This window comes from Populus nigra, chromosome 15 (genome assembly GCF_951802175.1).
Source record: "Populus nigra chromosome 15, ddPopNigr1.1, whole genome shotgun sequence".
Lineage (NCBI taxonomy): Eukaryota > Viridiplantae > Streptophyta > Magnoliopsida > Malpighiales > Salicaceae > Populus > Populus nigra.
In genome coordinates, this window is record NC_084866.1 from 5,405,423 (window position 1) to 5,433,304 (window position 27,882).

A 27,882-nucleotide genomic window follows, 5' to 3' on the forward strand; every position below is an offset into this window, starting at 1 on the left:
AAGGGTTTTAAGTGTTATTACTGTGACAAGCCTGGGCATATGCAAAAAGATTGCAGAAAGTATAAAAGAGATAAAAAGGGTAGAGATGAAGACAAGAATGAAGAGAATGGTACAACTGCAGTTGTATTTGATGGTGATGTTGCCATTGTGTGTGATGATGGTTGTGTTAATCTTGCATGTCAAGATACCACCTGGGTTGCAGATTCAGCAGCTTCTTACCATGTTACACCCCAACGTGATTTTTACACATCCTACACTGCTGGTGACTTTGGTCAAGTTAGGATGGGAAATCAAGGGATGACCAGTGTTGTGGGCATTGGAGACATTTGGTTGGAAACCAATACTGGGTGCAAGTTGCTACTCAAAGATGTTAGGCATGTGCCTGATATGCGCCTACATTTGATCTCTACTAGTACTCTTGATGAAGAAGGCTATCACAGTTACTTTGGAGATGGTAAATGGAAGCTCTCCAGAAATTCCCTAATTGTTGTTAAAGGGAAGAAGATGGGTCTCTACATGTCACAAGCCAAGGTGATCAAAGGGGAGGTGAATGCAATTGAAGATTGCTCTACTGATTTATGGTATAAGCGGCTTGGACATTTGAGTGAGAGGCTTTGGCATCCTTGCCAAGAAGAATTACCTTCCATTAAAAGGTATGAACTTGAATACATGTACTCATTGTTTAGTTGGTAAACAACATAGAGTTGCATTTCAAAGATCACCTCCACATAGAAGATCACATGTTCTTGATTTAGTTCATACTGATGTTTGCTCTATGATTGATAAGTCTCTTGGAGGTGCATTGTACTTTGTTAGTTTTATTGATGATCACTCCAGAAAGGTTTGGGCCATTTGTTTGAAATCCAAAGATCAGGTGCTTAATGTCTTTAAGGATTTCCATGCCAGAGTTGAAAGAGAAACTGGTAAAAAGCTGAAATGTGTCCGAGCAAACAATGGTGGTGAATACAGGGGTCCTTTTGAGAAGTACTGCAGGGAACATGATATCAAGTTGGAGAAGACAGTTTCTAAGACTCCACAGCAGAATGGAGTGGCTGAGAGAATAAACAGAACCATTGTTGAAAGAATTAGATGTATGCTCTCTCATGCAAAGCTGCCTAAGTCCTTTTGGGGTGAGGCAATGAAGACTGCAGTTGCCATGATCAACCTTTCTCCATCAATTCCTTTTGAGTTTGATGTTCCAGATAGAGTTTGGAAAGGAAAGGATGTTTCCTATGCACACTTGAGAGTGTTTGGATGCAGAGCATTTGTACATGTTCCAAGGGATGAAAGGTCTAAGCTTGACAGCAAGACAAAACAATGTATTTTCTTAGGATCTGAAGATGATGAGTTTGGCTATAGGTTGTGGGATCCAAAGGAGAAGAAAATTATGAGAAGCAGAGATGTTATCTTCTTTGAAGATCAAACCATTGAAGACTTTGAACTGAAGGAGAAAACAGAGTCTACTACTTTTATTCCATCTAATTCAAATCCAAGACCTACTCCACAGTTACCTTTGATGCCTACTAATCATGGGGGAGACTTGCAAAATGATGAAAATGGTGGTTTTCTTGTTGAGCCATTAGTTGGTGATCCTGAATCAGCTAATGATGATATTGATGTTAATCCTGAACAGGTTATGTAGGAAGCTCCAGATGAGCCACAATTGAGGAGGTCAACCAGACCTCACCAACCTTCCACCAAATATTCTTCTCATGAGTATGTGCTAGTTACTGATGGGGGAGAGCCAGAATGATTTGATGAAGCCATGTCACATGAGAAGAAAAGTGAGTGGTTGCAAGCAATACAAGAAGAGATGAAATCCTTGCATGAAAACCATACCTTTGAGTTAGTGAAGCTTCTTAAAGGTAAGAGAGCACTTAAGAACAAATGGGTGTTCAGGTTGAAAATTGATGAACATTGCTTACAGCCAAGGTACAAGGCAAGATTGGTTGTGAAAGGTTTCGGTAAGAAGAAGGGTATTGATTTTGAAGAAATCTTTTCACCAGTGGTCAAGATGTCTTCAATCCGAGTTGTGCTTGGCTTAACTACTAGTTTGAATCTTGAAGTTGAGCAACTTGATGTGAAAACTTCCTTTCTCCATGGTGATTTAGATGAAGAGATCTACATGGAACAGCCTGAAGGGTTTGAAGAAAAAGGTAAAAGGCAGCTAGTTTGCAAGTTGAAAAAGAACTTATATAGGTTAAAGCAAGCTCCAAGACAATGGTACAAGAAGTTTGATTCTTTCATGGTGGATCATGGTTATGACAAGACCATTTCTGATCATTGTGTATTTATGAAAAGGTTTCCAGATGGAAACTTTATTATTCTCCTGTTGTATGTGGATGATATGTTGATTGTTGGCCATGATGCTAAGAAGATTCAGATGTTGAAGGAAAAGTTAAGCAAGTCTTTTGCAATGAAAGACTTAGGACCGGCAAAACAGATTCTTGGCATGAAGATCACACGTGACAGGAAGAATGAGAAACTTTGGCTATCTTAGGAGAGATATGTTTAAAAGGTACTTGAGAGATTCAACATGAGCAACTCCAAACCAGTTTGTTCTCCACTTGCAAGCCACTTTAAACTAAGTTCTAAGCAGTGTCCTTCAAGTGATGTAGAAAGAGATGAGATGGAAAAGGTTCCTTATGCATCCGCAGTTGGTAGCTTGATAGATGCCATGGTTTGCACAAGGCCAGATATAGCTTATGCAGTTGGTGTGGTTAGTCGGTTCCTCTCCAATCCTGGGAAAGAACACTGGTCAGTAGTGAAATGGATACTCAGGTATCTCAAAGGTACTTCTAGTTTCAACTTATGTTTTGGTAATGATAAACCTATGTTGGATGGATACACAGATGCAGATATGGCTGGTGATGTTGATTCTAGAAAATCCACATCAGGATACTTGATGAAGTTTGCAGGGGGAGCAGTCTCATGGCAATCAATGTTGCAAAAATGTGTGGCATTATCCACTACAGAGGCTGAATATATTGCTCTTACTGAAGGGGGCAAAGAGTTGTTATGGATGAAGAAGTTCTTACATGAACTTAGCCTAGTTCAAGAGAACTTTGTGTTGCACTGTGATAGTCAAAGTGCAATCCATCTCAGTAAGCATCCTACTTTTCACTCTCGATCAAAGCACATTGAGGTTAGATATCAATGGATTCGAGATGCTATGGAGATGAAGTCATTTGTTGTTGAGAAGATCCATACTGATGACAACGTATCAGACATGATGACCAAATCTCTACCGAGAGAGAAGTTTGAGTTTTGCAGAAGGGAAGCAGGCTTGTCAAAGCCTCCTAAATTGAAGCTTACATGTTGATCGCCAGTATGGCGAATTCCTCACATGGTGCGTGAGGGGGGGATTTGTTGTGTGTGGTCCCGCACCATGTGATGGGAGGACCACCACATTAATTAAGGAGGCAGCTGGCTGCCTCTTTGATTTAAAATGAAACTGCCACTGTAGAGGCAGTAGCGAAGAACAAAAGAGAGCAGAGAAAAACGTGAGAAAGAAAGAAGAGGAGGCAGCAGAGCAGTCTGTCTTCTTTCTTCGATTTCCAGTTCGTTCACCGTTGGATCGAGCTGAAATTTTGACAGAAGCTTCTAGACATGTTCCTCTTCATTCTAAACGGTTGGATTGAAGATTGATGGTGTGGAAGCTGGTCATTTTGACAGAAAACGAGGCTGTCAGTGTTGTGAGCTTTTCTCTAACATTACTCTCTTTAATCTTGTTGTAATCCGAGAATAAGTTGTTCTTGATGATATATATGTTGTAGCCCTTATTTAAATCTGAGGAAGAACAATTGTGAACCCATTATTTGTTGATAGTGGAAGTTTTTAGGTGGACTCCGTTCCCGTGGTTTTTCCCACATCGGGTTTTCCACGTTAAAATCTTGATGTTGATTTGTGTGATTATTTGCATTATATTTGGTCATTGTTTGAATCTGTTTTTTACTGCACAAAGAGGGAAAAATGATTGGGACTTGTGAATTGTGAATTGTATTCCGTTGAATTGATCCGGTTATTTGTCCCTAGTTTTCCCAACAATTTTCTCAATTTGTCTTTCCTTGTATATTTTTGTTAATATTTTGGAATTAAATTAACACCCAATTTTATGAGGTTGAGTTCCTACTTATTTTAAATAACAAATGAAAAACAAATATAAAACATCAAGGAAAAAATAGCAACCTTTGCTAGAAAAGGTGTTCTAGTCCCAAAATTTTAAATATTTTATGACTACTCCCTATTTTCTTTGTTTTTTTTTAAGTTCTAAAATCTATTTATTTTACCTCTCGGTCCTTAAATCTTGGAAGAAAAAATAATGCATGCATTTAATTAAATAAATTAAGAATAATTTGTGCTAATAAATACAATTTTTTTTTGTTAACGATAACTAAATACTAAACTGAAAAAATCAAGAGATGGATGTAAATTAAGATATTTAATCTTGCAATATGGATAATGTATCTTATTGTGATTAATAACTTTTTTTATTAGAATTAGATCTTTACTTAAAAAATGATAATAGGAATAGATACACATGAAAGAGATTGAATAAAATCAAAGGAGAAAAAATAAATCATATAACGTTGCACATATTAGAAAAAAAACTATTAGCATTTTATGTGAAAAACAAGTAAAGACTAAATGATATTTAATAACTTTGTTTCTAAGAACTAATAATTTATTTAATAACATGATAATAACAAAAAAAACATATAGAAAAATTATTGAATAAAATTTTTTAAAAAATAAATTTAAGTAGGGCTCCACAGGAGAAATGTTTTCTAATATTAGAAAAACATTGAAACGTTATTCGTAAACTAAGTGAAAATTAAATCATATTTTATTTAAAAAAATCATAAAAAATATTAAAATTGACAGAAAAAACCTCAATAAAAACCCAACATTGAATAATAAAATTAAAAAAATAGACCACAAACTCCATGAACCAAAAAAAAAAGGCCCATGCACGCAAGCCTAACCTGGGTGGCCCAACATATCTGGGCTTAAAACAATCCCAGGCATGTGGGCCTTCCAACCTAAGCTACGCGTCTAAGCATATTTTTTTTATATTTTTCTTTTTTAAACCCCTTCTTTTTTTTGAAGAAAAAAAATAAGAAGGTTGTTCGACCCTTATTTTTTTGGAAAAAAAAAATTAACAGGTGAGGCGTCGTCTGCTATGGTAGATAATGCGTTACCTGCTTCTCCCTTGAATCTAACCATTAGTGGTGGCTGAAAAATCAGATTTAATTAAATTTTGACTTAGAAATCCATTTTCACCTAAAAACAACTAATAAACACCCCTAGAACCAAAACTAATTTAACAATAATAATAATAAAAAAAAGAGCAACATGGTTTAAAAACACAAAATCAAACAAGAGAAAAATTTCTCTTTCGATCCCGATAATTTTTTTTAGATAAAATTAAGACTCCAAATAACCACCATCAAACTCTCCTCGTTGAATGAAACCTATGGACATCATGAATGGAGAATTTCATCGCCGAGAAGTGACAAAACCAACCACTTTCTTTTTCCTTGCAATTTTCTTATAACTTTTGTCTCCTCTTTCTAGTTTAGGGACTTGAATGTTAAGAAAAATAACTTTTAGATAAAATGTAAATGTTTAGAAACTATGGAGACCATAAAAGAAGACAATGGAAACAATGAGGACTAAGAAAAGATTTTTTCTCTTGAATTTTAGATTGGCCATTATTTTTCTCTGTATTTTATACTTTGGTTTCCTTTCTTTCAATTTTGTCCCTCTTTAACTATTTTTGATAAATTAATTATAAAAATTGTAAGAAAAATCTTTGGGTTCAAAATCAACCTTTCAGGGAGGTTGGAACAAGGTAAGAGAAGTTGCTGGATTCAGTGGGAACACATGAAATGGACAAAAACAAGTGTAGTGTGTAGCCACGCACTACCAACATTGTCTCATGTGCCGCCTCTACTAGAGCAGGGAACCAGGTGGATTAAGAGCATCTTCACTTTTCTTTCCTTTCTATACCAACAATAAGACCAATTGACGCAGTAGGAGGGAGATCTGACCATAATAAGACTTCGGTTTCTCTCTTTATTCTCCCTTTCATTTCTCCCTCTCTACTGTAAGCTTGGTTATAGTTGATTGGTGGTTGTTATTGTAAGCGTTGTGACAGATTTGTGCTCGTAGTGGTAGCGTTGAAAGTTTTCATTTTGGCCCCATTTGAATTTCTATCTCTAGATTTCATTTTGATTTAGCCCTTGGATAGTCCAATTTTAAACCTTATATCTTGCCTATTTTTCAATTTGGTCCTTGATTTCAAAAACTTATGTATTTGTGGCCAAATTAATTTCCAAGTTAGTTATTCCTCTCAATTAAACCCCTAATTGACTTCTTATGTATTTGTGGCCAAAGTAACTATAATGTTAATTACTTGAGACCAGAATGTTGGAGGTAACCTATAATGCAACCTTATACTTCTAGCCTATTCATTAATGGTTCTATTCAAGTGCTTGGAAACACCATTTTGTTGTGGTGTTTCTAGGATAGTATTCTCCATTTAAATGTCATTAATATCACATTACTCAAAGCCTATATCAATATACTCACCTCCATTGTCTAACCTCAAACACTTTATCTTTAATCCTATTTTAATCTCCATCATGACTCTTCATTTCTTGAATATATCAAACATATTAGATTTAGTTTTTAGAAAATAAGCCTATGTCTCCTTGGTTGAATCATTAATAAAGGTTATATAGTACCTTAAGCCTTTGAGGGGAGGAACTGAGGAAGGACCCTACAAGTCAATATGTACTAACTTTATTTTCTAAGGCTTCAAAACTTTGTCATTCTTTAAAAAACTAACCTTTTCTAATTTTTTTTAAAATATAGCTAGATGATATGAGAGAGTATTGTGTCACCTTATTTCTTTCAGATAGTGCATAAACTTGGTGAGAGACCATGAGAGAGAGAGAGAAAAGCAGTAAAAGTATTGGTTTGGGTAGATTTCAAATTTTTTTTTGAAAACATGTACTTCTTGAGATATCATCGGAAGGATAAGGAACAAGAGTTCCTAGTATTAAGATAAGATGATATAACAGTCTTGGAATATAGGAACAGGTTCTAGGATCTTTCTATGTTTGCATCTATTTATTTACCTATTCAGCAACATCGGATTAAGAGATTTAGAGATGGGTTGAAATAGGAATTGTAGATGGGGTTGGTGGTATTGTAGTTCAAAACTATTAGGGATCTAGTAGAAGTTGCATTATCATTTAAAAAGGTGATGAATGAATGACAGTCTAGGTTTGGAAAGAGAAAGGAGCTTGCCTTTTCATTTAGGAAACCTAATCTCTTGAATAAAAGAAAAGGGGCACAAAAGGGCCAATTTAAAAAAGAGAGGAGGAAATTGAGAATTAGGAAGTAAAATGAGTGGGGCTTCTTAGGCATGCCAAGATAGCAAAACCTAAGCTGTATATGGTGATTATGCTAAAATCACCAAAAAGCATCAAATAAATATGCAACACATATCTACAAGTAAGATCTATGAATAAAATGTTGTCAAACATAAGTAGTATATATACTTTGGCATACATGCATAAGCTTATAATCATCATACTACAATTCACAAATACTTAACAAATTAAAATAATAATTAATGCATACCTGCACAAGACCTTGTCGTCAGCATCATTTAATGGTGCGACAAATGTTTTCTCAAGCCATTTAGACGAATGCTGCCACCCTTTAATTTAGTAAGAGGGGGTGACATTCCAAATGCACTATTACATAGTGCAACCTAATTACATACCCCCTAGATATGACTAGCCATTCATTGATGAGAAGTCCAAACAGGATTGCCCTGTTCTGTAATGTGGGTGTCATCTTCTCGTTCTTGATGCGGAATGTGTGTCTCATGACATCATCACTCAATCAATATATAGATCAAGTCATAATCAAGCTTCATGTGCTCAAGACAACTAATGTAAAAAAATCATATGGAACATAAATGGTTTAACCTGATCATGTAGTTTCATGAGCAATATATCTTCAAATACGTCTTAATCTCATTATGTAATACAACATATCATATTCATAGGTAATTTAAAACATAAGTATATTGAGTGTAAAGTAATATAAGTGTTAATTTAATTTATTATTCATATTCCACACAAGTTAAATATACTTATAAAGTTGATAAACACGTTATTTTATCTGTATTTGTCATACAACCACGAGACATAAGTATGAGTTGGCTCGATAGGCATGTACTATACTCCACATCTCCAACAAATGAGTCAAGCGTATCTAACAAGTCAACCTCTGAAAATGGATACCTTTAATGAGAAGAATACCCATCACCTCGCGTGCACGACTTCCTATATAAATGTACCTCTATAATATAATATGTAATAATTATAATATTAAAAAAAACAAAAAATATAATAAATGAAACAAATTAAAAATAATGGGTTTATAGCAATAACAAAGCATATTATAAATGTATTGACAATCATATGTTGGCGAGTAGAACATGTTTTTCTATTTTGACATGTCTTATTGCATATGTCACATTTGTAATGTGCATGCCCAATTTTAACAACTTAACTGACAAATCAATGCAAAAACTAATTGATCAAAATTCAACCTAATTCATGTTATTTTAATGCTTATTTGTATGAAATCAATTCTAATTGTATAAATTCATAGTTAATTAACACAAATCAATCCAAATCCTCAATTTCAACAATTTAGCCGACAAATCAACACAAAACATAATTGATCAGAATTCAACCTAATTACTGTTATTTTCATGCTTAATTGTATGAAATAGCTATTTTAACACAATTCAATCAAAATCTCTAATTTTGGCAACTTACCTAAACAATAAATGCAGAGCATAATTGATCACAACTCAATGACATCAATCCTAATTACATAAATTCATGGCTAATTTAACATAATTCAATCAAATCTCAATTTCAAGAAAGTATAAATTAAAAAAAAAAGATAACTGTAAATACACCAAATTAATACAAATGTAGGTTGTTTACCTTGCTTTTTTCAACTAGGGAGTGGTTATAGTCCAGTGCTCATGCCTTGGGGAGTGATGGCAGTGTTATGGGAAATGGTTCTGACACTAAAAATGGTGAATAAAGGCTTAAAGATGCAAAGAGTGATTTTTTAGTGTGTTTTAAGGTTGTAGGCTACAATTTCGACTGACTTTTTTAGTGAGAGAGACAATGTGAATGCGAGTTTAAGAGAAAGAAGGGTTATAACTATGGGATGGAGGAGAAAGAAACCATGTTAAATTTAATGACTTGTTGTCATTCACAATTGTGACATTTAAGGATATCGCAGTTCAGAATTACAATATCATGAGTTGTTACACTTCTAAATCGTGACATCTTTAAATGTTATAATTGTGAATCGTAACATGTACAAACTGTACTATTTTGTTAAAAAAAATTAAATCGTGCCATTCCACCAATATTTTTAATATATTATGCTATTTAAAAAAAATCATCATTTCCATCCAGTTGATGACAAGAAAAGTATGATTAGGATTGATTTAAATACATAAAAGTACTTAAAATAGGACGAATATACTTTAAAGACATTCTCATAATCTAATTATATTGCAGCTTGGGAAGGGGCCCTTATTAACGATAATGAGGTCCCATAAATATAGCTGATTTATCCAAATCCAACTAGAAGACCAACTCGAGTAAGAAATTTAGATATTTATACCTTATTCATTGAGTTTCGAGTATCCATATAGATATTCATTATCTATTTATTACTAAATATAAAATAAAATTATATTAGACACCCACACACACACTTAATGATAAAATTATAAATGTTATATGTAAATATTAGGCCTGAGCGTTTTCAATTCAGTTCGATTTTGAATCAAAATAAATAACCAAATCAAAATTATTTTTTTTCAAGTTTTTAAACCAACTGAACTGAAAACCGGTTCAAACCAATCAGTTTTAAATTCAGTTTAGTTTTTTTCCCTTTCAAACTGGTTCAAATCGAAATTATTTCAATTGAGCCTTTTGTTTTGGGCCTTTTCATTTGCCATATTTTTCAAGGTTTCTGTTTTTGTCTCGTTTCTATTTTCAGCTATGCAAAAAAGGGACCAAAGCCAGATCATATGGTCCAGATGTACCAAACGAGAGATTTGGATGGGGTTAAAAAGATTGAGTTCCTTAACAAATTAGTCATGGCATAAGCTTTTTCATTGCATTTTTTTTTATTGTCACAACATCTCTTCTTGTTGTGCTTGGAGTATTCCATTTAATAGTAACTGGCCTCATCGATGGTTAGGGTTGCAAACTTATCTTCTTCCTTATGGAAGCTTCAATAGCAAGTACGCTAGAGATAATTGATGAGAGAACAGCAATATTGTTACCAGTGAGTTGTGCAACCCTAAATTTGTCCTTCTCATGTGATCGTTCAGTCAAAAAGGCAATTGCTTTTGATTAAGAGGACTGAGGAGCATGGAGCTTAACAGTTGTAAAGCATAGAGAAAAATATGAGAGAAGAGAGTAGAGAGGGCGGACAACTGATTTTGTCTTAGAGAATATAGATTTAGGTTTAGGGTTAGAAAAAAAAATTCTATTTATACCTTTTTTTTTTCAAGTGCTGGCCTGGTTGAACCAGTTCGGTTCGGTTCAATCAGTTTCAGACATTGGAAACCGAAACCAAATTGAACCAGAACTTTTTTGTGATTTTTTAATTGATTAATTTGGTTTTTTTTCTCAGTTTAATTTTTTTGGTTATTTTTTTTGTTTTTTTGGTTTAATCGGTTGTTCGGGTTTTTTACTCACCCCTAGTAAATATGAGTATTATGTTAATATTAAGATATATATATATATTACACTGAATTAAAAAAAATACAAATATTCTACATATATATTTGTATAACACAACTATATATCTTGTGTTAAGTTTAAGTCGAGTTTTAAGTTAGGTTTGATAAAATTCATATCCTATCTATTATCCATTCAATAAAATAATTATCTAAAAAAACTCACTTATTTAAGTATATTAAGTCGTTCGAATAAAATTGTCATCCCTAAGGAAATCTTAAGATTTTATCCTTGCTATTTCTTTGTCATGTTACATATTCTTCAGCGGCCACTTGCCCGTGCAAACACTCTTTAATAACCAAAAAAAAAAAAACAAATTGTGAGAAAAAAAAAGGTTTGCTTGAGAGGGTAGCTTTCTGTTCTGTTTGTTTCTCATATGCAGCCTTGGTTTTAATTGATTTATATTTTTCCAAGATTTTAATCTATGAAAACTGCATTTAGCTATAGTTATCTATTAATTTGATAGTATATTCGACTTGGGAATTTGATTTGTCAATTGTCATCCCCATCCCCATCATCCACAAGGGAGAGAGAGATGTTATTACTGCTACATGCTTCAAATCGAAAGCTGTGCGAACAGTTCGCAAAAAGAGCGAGGCCCCATAAAGTTTTGCAACCATTGTTTCATATTGTTTGAAAATTGAAAGGAAAAAAAACAGGCATGGTCTAGCAGAAAGTGCATTGTTCGAAATGGAAATGGAAGATCTTAAAAGAAAAGAGTATGGGCTCTATATTAACATAATAAACCAATGTTTTTTTGTTCACCAGAGCTTGGAGACAACATGGGCAATTAACTCATACAAGTCATACTGTGATCCGGTTCTTCACAAATTCATAGACCTTGCCAAAAGGTTCTTCATGTTCTTCTCCAAAATCTCACACATTGATTCCCCTGAAGTAGTAAAGCATCTTATAAAGACAATTCAACCCCTAAAGATGCCAGAGGGATCAACATTTTGAACAATCCAGGGATGCTCAAGTAGCTTATGTAACGGTAGTCGCTCAACAGAATCCTTGACAAGCATCTATTGATCAAAGAGGAAAAAAAAAGAGGAAAAAAAGAGAGAGAGAACAGTCACAAGCACGCTAGACGCAAGGTGCATTTACTCTAAAACAGTTTCCTCCCAAAAGTGATAGCATAATATTATTTCCTGCACAGTTGATTAATTCTACTAGCAAGGTCTAATTAAGTAGTTGCACCCAACATGAACTGCTACTATATATTTTACATGAGAGTTTCGTTTTCTACATATTATCACAGTTTTCAATTCTGCATACACATCATTTACTCTCAACAGTTTCCTCCCAAAAGCGGTAAAATGATATTATTTCCTGCACAATTGATTAATTCTACTAGCAAGGTCTAATTAAGTAGTTGCACTCAACATGAACTACTAACTATATATTTTACATGTAACTTTCCCTTTCCGCATATATATCATCATAGTTTTCAATTCCGCAAATCCACCCTTGTTTCCTACAACCTCGTCTCCTATTTCTTTTGGGTTATTAAGTTCTAATATTGAAATGTCAATAAAGTTTTATTATGGAAGATGCAACAACCATTGTCGCTTTCTGCATATATATCACAGTTTTCAACTTCGCAATCCACCCCTTGTTTCCACCAACCCCATCTCCTATTTCTTTTGGGTTATCTAAGTTCTAAAGTTGAAATGCCAATTAAGTTCTATTATGGAAGATGCAACAACCATTGTCAGTTAAATGCAAGAAATGATTTTTCACCTGACTAATAAGGTCCTTTGCAGCAGAAGAGACAATTGGTTTAGGAGGGAACTTCAGATCCACTTGCACAATCCTGTTTATAAGGTAACGAGTAGTAGCAACTCAGAGAAAAAAAGAGCATTACAGAAAAAATGATATAGAAATAAATTTAAAAGCAAAGAAGCAAGAGACTCTTAATGAGAAAAACAATTAGCAAGTTGAGCAATGTTAACCATGAGAATCATGCAGTATCCTTCGGTGCCTTTAAATTGGAAAAAATAATTTATGTATTCTGAATGAAGCAAATTTGCAGTTTTCTTCATTATCTTTCATTTTTCTTATTCATGCTTACCTTTTGTATGTGTCTGAGTGTTCCTTGGCCTCAAACGGGGGGATGCCATATAAAAACTCATAGCATAAAACACCCAGGCTCCATATATCAACACTAGCATCATGCTCTACACTTTGCACTGCACCATTAACAGAATACAAGAACAGTTTTTTTGGGAAGCAATCAGATAAAGTTATTGCTAGGGATGAGCTCTTTCAAGACTAATTAAAAATCATTTCCTTCACTCAGCCAAACAGTATTTGAAAGCCTTCACTGAAATCAAACCAGAAAATGGAATCTCCATTGGCTTAAATCCAGTGGCTTACATACATACCCATCTCTGGTGGGAGGTAGTCCAATGTACCACACATCGTATGCCTGCGGTTAAAAGTGTGCACTGACCAACCAAAGTCTGCAATCTTGAGCTCACCCTGATAACAGAAGTCAATGTTGGCTTTATTTATGAGCACTTGAAATTTAATCAATCATCTATAACATATTGGAAATTCTATTCAAGGATAATTGTTATTTCACCTGTGCACCAATTAACAGGTTCTCTGGCTTGATGTCTCTGTGTATCACATGCTTGCTGTGACAATAAATCAGTGCCCTGGCTAATGACGCAACATACTGCCACGTTTACCACATCCACACCAACATAACTTCTAATCAGTAATCACATAATCAACATACTGGATAAAGAAAAATCTAATTTTGAGTTAAAAAAAATGCTTGATTGGCAATTAAATGAAAAGAGGAACTTGAAAGAAAAATGAACTGAAGCAACATACTGGCAAAAGGATATTAGTGATAGCACAAGTAAACTGAAGATAAATGAAAGAGATGACACAAAAGTAACTCACAGTAGCAGCACGTCTTTCGCTGAAGTATTTACACCTCTGCAATTCTTTGTAGAGTTCACCTTTGGCTGCATATTCTAATATCAAATAAACTCGTTTCTGCCATAATTTCAGTTTGAAAAAACACAAATCAGTCAAGTTTACCAAGCACTTTCAAAAATACATACAAGGATCCTAAGAGCACACCTGATCGTAAAAGTAACCGTAAAGGCGCAATATATTGGGATGTCTAAGATGACTCTGAATTTCAACTTCACGACGGAGCTGATGTTCAACCTGTGACTGTTGCAACTGACTCTTAAACAGAACCTTCAAAGCCACAATATGATTGCTCTGATCCAGCAAACATGAAAAAAGATCAATATGATTATACAGCAACCACTTGTAATACAATTCCCAAAAACAAAATCCTTTTAATTTCCTCAAAGTTTCTAAGCTAACCCAGAAATTGAAAAACCCAAAACGAAAAATTCATTTTAACACAAGAAAACCCAAATAAATTCACAAAAATAAGTCCAATTCATGATCAAGAAGCACGAATTTCAACAATAAATAAAGGGTTTGATCCCTGGAAATCAAAACTCACCCTTTTTTCTCTGGCTAAGTAAACATGACCAAACTTTCCACGCCCAAGTGGCTTTCCCATATCAAAATCGTTAAGCGTCCATCTCTTCTTCTCCGCCCCTGATACATCTGTTCTCGCCTGTACCAAAGTTTAAGAAAAACCCACAATTAAAAATCCTAATTATATCTTTGATCCATAAAAAGAATCAAAGAAACAAACCAAGAAGAGCACCGATCCCTTTACGCGATAAGAAAACAAATACCCTAGATTTTGAAATCAAGGTAAACTCTTTACAAGAATTACCTTCTCTCCCTTTACGCGATAAGAGAACAAAAACCCTAGATTTTGAAATCAAGGTAAACTCTTTACAAGAAATTACCTTCTCTTGGGGCTGGGCCTCCGCAGCAATCGCCATTAGAAATAGATTTTTAGAGAGAGAAGTGCTTTTCAGAGAGAGATTTTCCGAGAGACATTAACAAAAATGAGGGTTCACATTAAGCACTTTTATTTCCAACGGTCGAATTAGTACGGAGACCAATCCCCTCTCCTTTTCCTTTTCTTTTTTTTTCAAATTATTTTGTCCTTTTGTGAGGTTTATTATTATTATTATTATTATTATTATTATTATTACTACTACATAGAGGAGCGCTTGCAGATGGCTGGCCAACTTGGGATCTGGAAAAGATAGTCTAATGTTCAGGGTCGATCACGTGATTGAGATTTTTTTAAAAAAAGAAACGTGAGATATAGCACTAAAAAATATTTGGTTTGATTGACTACAAAGGAGAAAACGACACTGTTTCGGGGAATCTTTTGAAAAGAGCCATCTCAATAATATAACTACTGAGGTGAGTTTGAAAGTTTCTAACATGTTATTTTGTGCTTGGATCGATTCCAAGATAATCGAGCAGCAGTCTTTTGTACACTCAACTTTTATTATATGTTCGAGAGAATTGTTATAATTATGTTCAAAATATTTTTTATTCAGAAATATATAAAAATAATATATTTTTTATTTTTAAAAAAATTATTTTTGAAATCAGCACATTAAAACGATCTGAAAATATAAAAAAATTAATTTTAATCAAATTTTTTTTTATTTTTTCTGAAAACACTGGTTGACTTGCATTTTCAAATGAGGCCCGTAGGTTTTAGTTCGGATGTTTTTTACTACGTACTAAATAACGGGCTTTTGTTTAATTAGAATGCTTTTTACTATGTACTAAATATGTCATTGGGTTTTAGGTTGTGGTTGTTTTGGGTTTTAGATCGTAGTTGTTTTAGTTTTTGTGGTTGAGATTGAGTTTGGGTACAATCCAATTGTGTACAAAATTCAACCATAAAAGCTAGTTTTTCTTGTGTTTTTTAGCTTTTTGGATGGACTCTATACATAAAACTCAATCTCAACTTCTAAAACAAACACAATTTAATATATATGAGATTTAATAGCTTGTCCTATGATATATAAAATGATAAACAACTTGATCAATTAAATTAAGAATTCAATTGTTATTAAAATATAATGGGTCTTAAGAGACAATTGTTAGGAAGTGTTGAAATTAAAATATCATTATCTATTTGTAAATTATGTTGGCAAAATTTATGCGAGCCTCAGAAGGATTACTTGCAACTTTATTTTGCCTCTATATATTTATAAATTATAGCTTGCATTCTTGAACAACTAAAATTTCAAAAAAAAAATCTATCCTAAAATATAATAACATATAAACAATAATTAGTCACTGAAAATCAATTGATCACACATTTCTTCTCTTTTTAAATGAATACAAAGTCTCACCAAAATTAAAACTCAATAATCAAAACCTAATATTACTATACATACCACTGCAAAACCAAACCAACATAGAAAAACAACACAATAATCATGCAATCTCTATTAAATTCATCATCGTCCACCCTTTACTCTCTTTCTCTAGAATACCTTGAATCTTGAAGAGCACACGAGGTTAGTTTTTGAACTAGCCTTTAATTTATATCTATAAATGTTTGATTTTCTTTCTAAAATTAGATTTTGTTGATTCAACACCCATATCTAAATTGGAACGGAAACACTCGATTAATGTGGGTGTTTATGTTATATATGCTTATTATAGAGGCTCAATTGTAATTACCTTGTATAATCATTATGGCGTTGATTTTAAGATCAAAGGTGGTGATAAAAATTGCGTAATTGATTTTTGAGAAGATAGTGAATCTTGATATTATGGAAGTCAAGGATTTGGATACAATTATAAGAGGTGTTGGATAGTTTAGATCTACTAGTGTTTAAGTTCTTTTTTATTTTTCTTAAATGTCCACGTTCTTGCTATATTTTTCTTAAATGTTCGTGTTTTTTGTGGGTAATTTAGGAGACGTAAAAGTCTTAGGATTGTTGTTTTATTAGTGTTTCCATGTATAGAGTAATCTCTTTCCCATAGATTATCTTAAATCTCCTTTAATTAAGGTTCAATATGTTTTTCCAATTATATTTGATAAATTTCATCTACCACATCATTCATAGATTAAATCAATAAACCCTATATACATATAAAGTCACATAAAACATATATATCCTCAGGTGGAAAGACATTATTTTTATCTTTTATATATTGTATTTATTGATCCATTTTATGGATGTTGGGATAAACATAATTAACTTAATAATTTCTCTTAAAAAATATACAACTTTAACATTAAAAAAAAAACTAATAGTGCTCATGAAAACACTATGCATTTTAATAATTTCCTCTGTTTTTTTTCTTTTTGGTCCTTGAAGGGTTTTCTAATGTGGTCATAAATATTTTTTTTTTCAATTTCAATCTTAAATAGTGCATTTACTAGAGTTTAGGGTAGATAATTTTTCTTAATAACTTCCTATGGGGTTCTTGCGACCTCAAAAAATTGTTTTGATGTTATGTTGATATTCGATTTGGCAAAATAAAATTCAAATTTATTATTAAAAAATTAGAACTTCAGGGGATAAAATTAGCAATGAAACAAAAAATATGATGTTTTTATTTTACTTTACATGAAGCGTGTGTATTTAAAGAAATTAGTCCTTAAAGACTGTTTTTTCATTTTGGTTCGAAAGGTTTGGGGATTTTATTTTTTGTTCTAAAACTTCAATTTTGTTCAAGCTTTAGTCCATAAGTTTGAGAGAAGAAAGAGAATGTCATTGAAAAACAACGAAGGAGAGAGAAAATGGTTGCTTGGCCTTAATCCTATAACAGAAAAAGTCGATCTTAGTGTTAATAGATTTCATTTGACAATGGGAGATTAAGGTGTTTTTAACCTTTTTCTTACTAGAAAAGATAGATTGAGACTCAGAGTTATTGTTTTTTTTTTAATTAGGGTATTTTTTGGGTTTTTTTTTTGAATGATTAAAGATTAGTTTGAGATTAGATATGCTTTTGTTAAGGTTTGTGAGATGTTGTTTAGGTGTTACTAAGGGAAATTGTAAACTCTTGTGTAAACATAAGACTGAAAGTAGTAAGATTTTGATGAGATGGAAACTGAGATAAGAACGAATAGATAAAGAATGATAATAACAATAATTATGATTTATAATAGAGGGGATGACCTTCATAAAATGAATTTTGGTTTAGACTTCACAACAATGACAAAATTGATAACGCATTTCGATTGATAAAATAATAAGAAAAATAATAAAATATTTATAAGAAATAAGTGAGATAATAAAGAATAAATTATAAGAAAGGATAGTGCAATGAAAAGGCAGGATTGATGGTGCAATCAATGGTTAAAAATTAGTGACGTTGCCTTGAAACAATAATAAGCTTGATAAATAAATAAATAAAGGTGAAAAATTTAAAATAAATATATTTCATAATAATAAAATGACCCTAAGGGTTTAAAGGGATAATTAATATGATTTATATAAGGATTGAATAAGAAAATTTGGATTATTGACAAAAAATCATGAACCGACCAATTTTACACTAAAGAGCAGAGCTCTCAATCCAACCATCGGATCAGGGTATAATTTTATATGAAGTCTATTAATATGTTTTCCTACCTTGGTTTAAAATCTCAGCTCAATCAGAGTTTAGTAAAGACTAGCATGTAAGAAAAAAATCGGATAGTTTACGTGAAAAATAAAATACATAAAGGTATCAATGAGGGATAAAATTGTAGTTTACAAAAAAATTGCCTTTAAAACAGTAAAGAGGTCGACTAGTTCATATGAAAAAAAACACCCTACAAGGCAGTTTCGGTCGCTGGTCAATTACTCTCTCTTCCATCTTTGGATCACATCTATTGTTCGATATATGGTGCGTCTGGATGTGTTCTTCATTCTGGATGGTGGGGATGGGAAACAAACTCTCCAGCAAGGTTTTGTGCATGTTGAAAAGTAGCTCGTCAATTTTCAGGTTAGCTCGATTTTATTCCAATCTAGGGAGATTTAACCATTGGATCATTTTGAGTTTGAGATATATTGTGCAAGTCTCCAAGGTCTATATTCTGACTATTGGGTTTGAAAATATCATCTAAGGTAGATGACTTATTGTTTTTTGAGTTTATAGCTAGTTTCGGCAAAATTTAGGAAACTTGATTAAATTCATTTTTTGATGAAATTGGAATTGTGTGGGTGTTATCGTTCATGGAAGATGTAATGGTGAAATGTATTCTTGTTATGAATATTATTATGGATGAATTTTGTATTTTTTGTATGAGAGAAAGAATGATTATGGTGTAAGAATAGAAAAGAACATTATATGTCAGCATGTTGAATGAATAAAAAGCTAGCTTGTTGGTTGTGTGGATGTTAATGGAGTGGAACCATGAAGAAATTGGAATGAAAAAGATTTGGAAAATGAAACATATTTAAGGCTGGCCATAAGAATATTTTTGGCAAATTGATTAGTTAATGAAAATTATCATGGATTGTAACTAGTAGGGTGAAATTATTGTTGTGACAATGATGTAAGAACATTAATTGTTAAGATTTGTTGCATATTTGCACAAGGAGAAAATGAAAAATGAATGGTTCATTGTTTTGTTAATAAAGCTAAACAAAGATGTTATAAATGTAGTGTGCAAAAACAAAAATAGGAGGAATTTCAAGGGGATAAGTTTCCCTATTTTGGCAGAATCTTGCTATGTTGTAGAGGTAGAGAAATTATTTGAATGTCTTGTTTTAGAATTGGTTTAAATTTGTGATTTAATGATGCCAAAATGACTTTGGATAATTTTGTTTACGCATGAAAATAAGTTGGAAGTTGAAAAGGATTTTAAAGTGATGAAACCTTTCAAGCATGCGATCTTAGTTATGCACCCCATTGAATTTAATAACTTTTTATCTTTGAAACTATTCTTTGTTTAATCATGAGACAACCATGCAAATTGAACTCTTTTTGTATCAATTAAAAAAAATTGTTTAATGAAATAAAAATTAGAGCAAATGCGTTGGGCTGAAAATAAAGACTAACATTCAATAAAGACTAACATTATTGTTGTCAATCTGTTTGAATTGATCAAAGTATAAATGCATAGAGAGGGAGGGGGGGAGAGGGAGAGGAAAAAAAAGTTCGGCAAGTGTGTGGGCCTACATGCCAAGCTTCTTAATATTTTTTTATATTAAATTATGGACAACACATTGTTCGATATTTATTTTTTAAAAAAAATATGGCAAATGTCATGTTATCTGTTCACTTAGTTTTCGATGACCAAAAGGTCACTAGAAAATTAGACCATGAGGACTTTATGCTTAAAAATTTGATTTTTAACCAATTTTTTACCCAAAACACTTAGAAAAGAAAAACTCTAAAGACCTTGATAAACCCCTTTATGACCTTAAATAACCCTAAAATCAGTCTAGAAACACAAAATCAACTCAAATTCAAAAAACTTCTCAAGGTCATATCTATCATCTCTAGGAAAAGGAATGTTAAAGAACATCTTAATGAACATCTCATCATTAAATGGAACCCATTGAAACCAGGAACAACCCTTTATAGATAAAATCAGTGCCAACGATGATTTTCTCTCTTTACAACTAGAATCTGATGACTCCCTCTCTCCTTTCTCAGACTAGGGATTGAGAAATAAGAAAAGTAAAGTTTTGGAACAAAATCTAAATTTCAAAAACAAAAAGACCGAAAACCAATCATTTGGAAAGTATGAAGGCCAAAGCAAACTTTAATTGTGAATTCTGAAATTGCCACACATTTTCCTCACCGTTTTCACTTTGGACCCTGACTTTTAATCTTGCCCTTTATTAAAAAATACTATAAACAATTCACCATCAATTGGCCACAAAAGAACTCAATCAAAGAGAGAGAAAAATCGATAACTAAAAACCAAAAAATATAGACTATTGAAGTTCATAATGAATCAAGGCAATGCATGTGCACCGTGTAAAACCCTGTTGCCTTTTATTTTTTTTCTTTTCATTTAATAATTCTACTTTATCCTCTTGCTGAAAACAACTCTTAACACTATAAAAAAGATGCCATGTATTCCAAAAACATACATGTATATAATGCATCCATGAGGAGGATAGGTAAGGGATGGATTTAAGTTAACCTAAAATGATCTAGTTAGGCAACGTCTTCAGCCAGGTCCCTCTAGATAGCTTTAAAAAGGAATGGATCATTTGATTTTATATCTAGGGGTCTTAATATGTATACCCAAGTAAAATGTATTATTATAAATGTATCAGTTTTCATTGGCTGAGTAATGTTTTTTTATTTCCAAAATAATCATTGCCTTTAAAACTAGGCTAATTTTTTTGGCTTATTATCATATTTTAAAAAAAGAATATTGGTGAAATAATATGGCATGAAAAAAGAATTGACAAAATAATATAATTTGTATATGTTATGATTGAGAAACACGAGATTTATCGTTTGTTGTTATTTAGAATAATGACATTTACAAAAAGAAATTATGAAATAGGCAGGAGAGAGGAGAGATAACTAGGGGTGAGCAAAAAAACCGAACAACCGATTAAACCAAGAAAACCGAAAAAAATAACCAAAAAAACTGAATTGAAAAAAATCGAATTAACCGATTAAAAAATTACAAAAAAATTCCGGTTCGGTTCGGTTCGGTTTCTAAAGTTTAAACCGATTAAACCGAACCGAACCGGTTCAACCAAGCCAACACTTAAAAAAAAACAGGTATAAATAGCATGTTTTCCTAACCCTAAACCTAAATTAGTTTTCCTCTAAAAACAAACCTAGTTGCCCCCTCCCTTGCTCTCTGCAACTCTCCATCTCTCCTTTCCATTTGCTCCTTGTATCTTTACTTTTGGATTCTCCTTCATGCTCCTTTATTTGTTAAGCTCTGCTCCATGCTCCTCCTATTTGAAAGGCACGCCACCCTCTTCACTTTTGTAATTTTACTTTTAATTGTTTTATTCCTCCTATAGGAGACGTATCCTCTTTATTTTTGCTTTTAATTTTTTTTTATCCTTCTTCTTTTTATTTCTCACACAATCCTGTAATTATTGTATAATTTTTCATGCACATGTAACCAAAAAAGATTATCATATTGAACCAGTAAAAGGCTTTTATGTGCTCTCCTTGATGTTGGTATTGTGAGTACAAAAATTCAAAATAAAGTTTGGCACTCGATGGATGATGAGCAGATGAGGATCTATGTAAACTATCTTTTGATCTTCCCTTTGTTTTTTTTTTCTAGTCAAATGACCTCTGTTCTTTCCTTTTGTTTGTTATACATGCCCAACCATTTTAAGAAAAAGCCATGTTGAGAAAGTCAAGATTTCTCAGAAAATAAACACAGATATGTGAAATTAAGAACAAGACGAAGATAGAATTCCTGAAAAAATATGGTCAGTGAAAAAAATCAGAATAAAAAATCAATTGAAATAATTTCGGTTTAAATTGGTTTGGAAGGGAAAAAAACCGAATCGAACCGAACCAAATATGGTCGGTTCAAACTGGTTTTCGGTTCGGTTCGGTTCAAAAACTTCAAAAAAAATAATTTTGGTTTGGTTAATTATTTTGACTCAAAACCGGACCAAACCGGAAATGCTCACCCTTAGAGATAACCAAAGAAAAAAAAAGACCTCAGAGTCACACCGAAACTCCAATTACAACCCTATTGGTATCAAAAAAAGAGATCTCAGCATGATAAACCTAATGACATCAACGATGGTTATCAACGGTGAACCGAGTAGGCCACACTTGCCACCAAAGGAAAGTGATCAACCTGTCACCTTTGGGTGACAAGTGTGGCTTACTCGGTTCACCGTTGGTGACCATCTTTGATGTCATTAGGTTTGTCATGTTGAGATCTCTTTTTATGGTACCAATAATGTTATAATCGAAGCTTTGGTGTGTCATTAAGGTCCTTTCTTTTTCTTTTTCTTTCTTTCTCCCTCCTCACTCCTATACATTTCATTTTTTTTTAAATGTTTCCATTCTAAATAGCAACAAGCTATAAATATCACGTTTCTCAATCGCGGCATGTACAAACTATGTCATTTCACTAATTCTTTTTTATGTTCTGCTATTCACCAATATTTTTAATTTACTATTCTAATTTAAAAAAAAATCTCAAAACAAATTTACCTAAGAGTTGATACTACTTAGATGTTCAATCACATGGTTGAGTATATTCAAGAATAACCTATTTGGAAAAATGTAAAATGTTTATGGAGTCAAAACCATAAATTTTATGGATGGCCCTCTCATGTTATATGTTTCGCATTTTTTATTATTATTATTTATCAATAGCAAGTGATATATCAAAATTTCTTTTTAGTGTTCTTACTAGTCATGGACCCGTCCTACACTATGAGCCTAATTTTCTCCGTAGAAAATAATGCTCATATGCCACAAATGTGTTTCAAAGAAGGAAGACAAATCTACAACTTGGATCATAAACCTGAATGGGTCAATAAGCTGGTTTTATTTTAATTAAACGATAAAAAAAAGCAACTATAGCACATGAACAAAATTTAAAAAAATTGATCATAATAACCTAGGAATTTTTTTTTCAAATGGGAGTAAATGATGTAGCTCAATTCTTAGCCCATTAAATACAAAATGATGAAATTGATAAATTGTTTTTGTTTAAGTCAATTCAAGATAGTATGACAGCTCTATAATCCCGATAATCAAGGCCGAGTCAACCCAGATTATCCCGTTAAACACATAACTCAAGTTATGAGACCAAGATAACATGATAGAATGAAAACAATGAAAATCACAAAACTTTTTTTTTTAAAAAAAAGTTATTGTCAACTCGCGTTAACTTTTCAAATCCATGACCGAGTCATTAAATTGGAAGCACCCTATCTAGTAAAACAATGAAACCCAATTCTTAATCAATTAAATGTTAAAGGAAGAAATTGAAAAAAAAATTACAATTATACAAAAGGATTAAAATTTAGAAATTAAAATAATGAGGATCAAAATTGAAATGCAAAATAAATCTGATCTTTGATTGAAGGGTGAACTTAAAAAGAAAAATCAATTTAACAAAATGACCCAAAAACAAAATTAAAAGAATGAGGACCCTAATTGAAATCAGAAATATAAATAATTTTTTATTTGATGGTGAAATTGAAAAGAAAAATCAATTTAACAAAAAAAATGAAAAAAATCAAATGAATGTGAATGAAATTGGAAAAAAATATATATTACAAATTAAGATTAAATAATAAAATTAAAAACAAATAAAACTTCTATAAAATAACCAAAAATAAAAAAAAATAGATTAAAATTAAAATACCAAAAAAAAGGACCAAGTTCTCCAATTCCTTCTATTCTTATTCTTGTTCATGATCAAATATGGCACGTCATAGACGTTGCTAACAAATAGTTATTTCCCCAACTGAAAAAGAATACTAGAGCTATGTTTGTTTCTCGAAAAATGGTTTTCGGGAAATCACTTTCCAAACTTTCCTGTGTTTGTTTGTCATTAGGAAAGTTGGTCAACGGAAAACACTTTCCAGTCAAAGAAAAATTTAGCTTGGTTTCCAAGAAAGTGTTTTCCTGGAAAATTTGGGCGGAAAACACTTTCCGGAAGTTGTAAAAAATTTAGAAATGTCATATTATTTACTGATTATATCAAATTTGATCCTCAAACTTTTGATTGCTATATATATTTTATTTTGAATATTTATTTTTCAATTTCATCTCTTAAAATTTAATTTTTATATTAACTTTGGTCCTTTTTATAATTATTATTTGTTTTTCCCTTATCATTTTTTTTGAAATTTTTTTATCTATCAAATTTGATCCTCATTATTTTGATTGTTACTTATTTTATTTGAAATAATTTATGAAATTTTAATTATTATTATTTTAATTTCTTCATCTTTTATTTTTTTTATTTTTTAGATTTGATCTCTATTATTTTGATTATTATTTATTTTATTTGAGATAATTTATGAAATTATATTTTTTTTTCAATTTCATTCTCATTCAACTTTTTAATTTGTAAGATTTGTTCCTCGTTATTTTAATAAACTTGAGAAAAATAAAACATTAATAAAACATTAATAAGTTTTCCATAACATAACCAAATACTAGAAAGTGTTTTTAACTTATTTTTATTATACTATTAAATATTAGAAAATAATTTACTTTTCTGAAATTTATTTTTTCATAATTTATTCTTTTTTAAAAAAATTATTTTCCAGTAAAAAAGGGTACATGGGCATAAACAGTAGAAAGTTAACGGGCTTGTTAATTAATCTATGAACAGGCCAGGCTGGACTTCTCAAAAATTTCAATTCTTAGCCACTCACTCTGAGACGTGTCAGGCATTCATGAATTTCACATCCATGCAAAGCTGCCCAATCCCCAGACTAACGCCACGCCCCGCCACGCCACTATACACTCCATACGACCGACCACCTACTATCTCCACACCATCTTCTAGACACCACCACACCATACCCTCTTGTACACTTCACGAGGTGATACACCTTCACTCCCCGCCACGTTCCTTGTCTCTCCCTCCCTATAATACCATACTAGCTCGTTCCATTTAAGAAGAAGGTTACAAAAGAAGAAGCAACGCTTGCTCTTAGCTTTCCCAGTCTTTAAATTCTTGTGAGTGCGTGCCACGCAAGAAAGAAAGTCATGTCGAGGTACGAGCAATCATCAGCACAACCAACTTCACGCAAGGCAGTACTAAAGTTTATGACTGCAGGGACAATAGGTGCAGCACTGTTGGTGTTGTCCGGGTTGACTCTGACTGGAACAGTTATAGCCTTGATCGTGGCTACACCAATTCTGGTGCTGTGTAGTCCGGTTTTGGTCCCAGCAGCCATGGTTGTTTTCTTGGTATCTTCTGGCTTCTTTTTCTCCGGTGGGTGTGGGTTGGCTGCTATAATGGTATTGCTGTGGACATATAATTATGTGACTGGTAAGCATCCACCTGGTGCTGATAGGCTGGATTATGCTACACGGAAGATAGCAGAAAAGGCTAAAGAGTATGGTCAGTACGTGCAACAAAATGCTCAAGAAGCTACTCAAACTTCTTAATTGCTTGGGTTAATGGTATAATGTGATTTGGCGTACGTGGCTTCTGCTCATGTCTTGGTAGGCAGTGTGTTATGCTTTTCTTGTCACTTTCCTCGTTATGTAGTATGTCTTTTGCTTTTGAAAAACAAGCTGCATTGTGTAGATCTTGCTTTTCTCTTAAAAAAAAGGAAGAAATTAAAAATTGTGTTAAAAAATGAAAAACTGCGTTGGATGATGGGATGGCCTCTTGGACCTAAAATAAACAAGTTGCATCTTTCTACCTTGCTATAGAATGATGCTTTGCATCATACGCGGAACGTCACTCCATGGACATTCTGGGATGGCGATGTTCAAAGAAAGAAATGCACCAACTAGTTCTAGAGAACAGTCATTTCTCCAAAAAAAAAAAAAACCTTTCGAAACATGAAATTGAACTGCAAGTTGTAGGCATTTTGGTGGCTCTCATCCAAATACAAAGTATAACATCAATAAAACACTGCAAGTAGTCTCAAGACATTGCAGAATACATTTCCCGATCCATGTAATATGATAATTTGACTTTCAGCAACTTTGAATTTTAGCAACACATCCCGCGTAATATAAATACGAGTAATAAGTTGCATTCCATTAATTGTTTGGACAGACATGCCAATTACAAATGAATGATTCATCATTTCTAGTATTTATTGACGTGAGATGCATGTAAATATTTTATTTTTTAGGGAGGTGTATCCTATAATTTTTTAAGAGGAATACATAAGCTGATACCTGAATATAACACGTCAAATCATTATACCAAACCCAGCATGAATTCCTTCACGTGAGGAGATGGAGTATGAACCACATGCACCCCAGATTCAAAATGTTGTAAGTATTTGTTACTTTCTATGGGCTTGGTCAAAACTGTTGCATTTTATTTATGGATTAATAATTTGAATTTGCTTAATATTAGGTTGGACAATTATTACATGATGGTCGACGTGTTACTGCTGATCTTCGTGATCTCGATGATGATGGTTGACTTACTCGTTATTGTGTATCTTTTTAGTTCAAGACACATCGTACTATATTTGACTTGTTATGAGAGACATTGAACCTGAATGATGTTGTCTCTGAGGATGAAACCACATATAAATATATGAAAGTCATGTTATTGATTAAGTCGACCCATTCACTCGTTGTCGTAGAAGACATAGATAGAATCGAATGTATTATTATGTTGTGTATAATTATGCTATGTTATTTTTTTAGTTTTCTTATTATATAATTACTATTGTAATATTGTTTTGGCTAATTATTATGTTGGTTTTAATATTATTTAACATATTATAAATTTTCATACTTATTTTAGATAAGCATAATTTAAAATTGTTAATTTGTAGGCAGGGTTGGAGCTAAGATTATTTGTTAGGGGGGCCAAAATTAATATAGCAAGATATAATATTTTTTTTAATTTATTGTACATGAGTTATAAAAAAAAATACAAACATATAATGGCCTTTGTACAAGGTAAAAGGTTTTGAGCAATACCAAATTGAGTCAAAGCGATTAAGTTAATTTCATCTTCATAATGTATCCATCACTTTAATTTGTTGATCTTTATATCTATCAAATATAAACATACAAAGTATATAAGAAACATTATTTATGTTTGATAAACTTTGAAATAAAGTAAAAAATAATAAAGGATGATTCTTACATATTTATTTTAACTATGCTCGTCGTTCTTTCATAGAATAGAAATCATCGATTATCATATCAATTGTGAATCTTTCAGCAATTTCTTTTTCTATATAGGCAATCAAATAATTTGCAAGAAAATCATCCTCCATCTGATTGCGAAGTCTTGTTTTAACAATCTTCATCAATAAAAAAGCTCGTTCAGTAGTTGTTGTCGAAACAGGAAGAGTCAAAATAAGCTAATTCAACCTGATAATGAGTGGATAAATTATTGATTTTTTTGTTTCAACCAATCTTTGACATAAATCAGCAATCGATGACATATTCTTTAACTTTGGATGATTAGGTACATCAAGCTCATAATGCTGCTACTGAAATCTTAAATGAATTT

At 32.3% G+C, this 27,882-nt stretch overlaps 2 protein-coding genes across 2 annotated transcripts; one reads left to right on the plus strand and one right to left on the minus strand.

Annotated features, from left to right (window-relative positions):
- Positions 1-11,574: 11,574 nt before the first annotated feature.
- LOC133674125 (serine/threonine-protein kinase Aurora-2) lies at positions 11,575-14,884 on the minus strand. The gene is made up of 9 exons (XM_062095112.1): positions 14,726-14,884; positions 14,368-14,484; positions 13,968-14,114; positions 13,785-13,880; positions 13,456-13,551; positions 13,256-13,352; positions 12,943-13,060; positions 12,612-12,684; positions 11,575-11,893 (listed from the first exon to the last, which is right to left on the minus strand). The coding sequence occupies exons 1-9, from the start codon at positions 14,759-14,761 to the stop codon at positions 11,792-11,794; spliced, it is 882 nt and encodes a 293-aa protein (XP_061951096.1). The 5' UTR covers positions 14,762-14,884; the 3' UTR covers positions 11,575-11,791.
- Positions 14,885-25,212: 10,328 nt separating this feature from the next.
- Positions 25,213-25,973, plus strand: LOC133673945 (oleosin Ara h 15.0101-like). The gene has a single exon (XM_062094887.1). It carries the CDS (start codon positions 25,428-25,430, stop codon positions 25,830-25,832), a length of 405 nt encoding a protein of 134 aa, XP_061950871.1. The 5' UTR covers positions 25,213-25,427; the 3' UTR covers positions 25,833-25,973.
- The last annotated feature ends 1,909 nt before the right edge of the window (positions 25,974-27,882 follow it).

Bases quoted from the DNA above. Each gene is read 5' to 3' on its own strand.
- LOC133674125 (XM_062095112.1), bottom strand. From the start codon at position 14,761: ATGGCGATTGCTGCGGAGGCCCAGCCCCAAGAGAAG. The intron at 14,485-14,725 runs GTAATTTCTTGT...ACTTTGGTACAG, and splicing joins AGGCCCAGCCCCAAGAGAAG to GCGAGAACAGATGTATCAGG. The intron at 14,115-14,367 runs GTGAGTTTTGAT...TTGCTGGATCAG, and splicing joins ACTTAGCCAGAGAAAAAAGG to AGCAATCATATTGTGGCTTT.
- LOC133673945 (XM_062094887.1), top strand. From the start codon at position 25,428: ATGTCGAGGTACGAGCAATCATCAGCACAACCAACTTCACGCAAGGCA.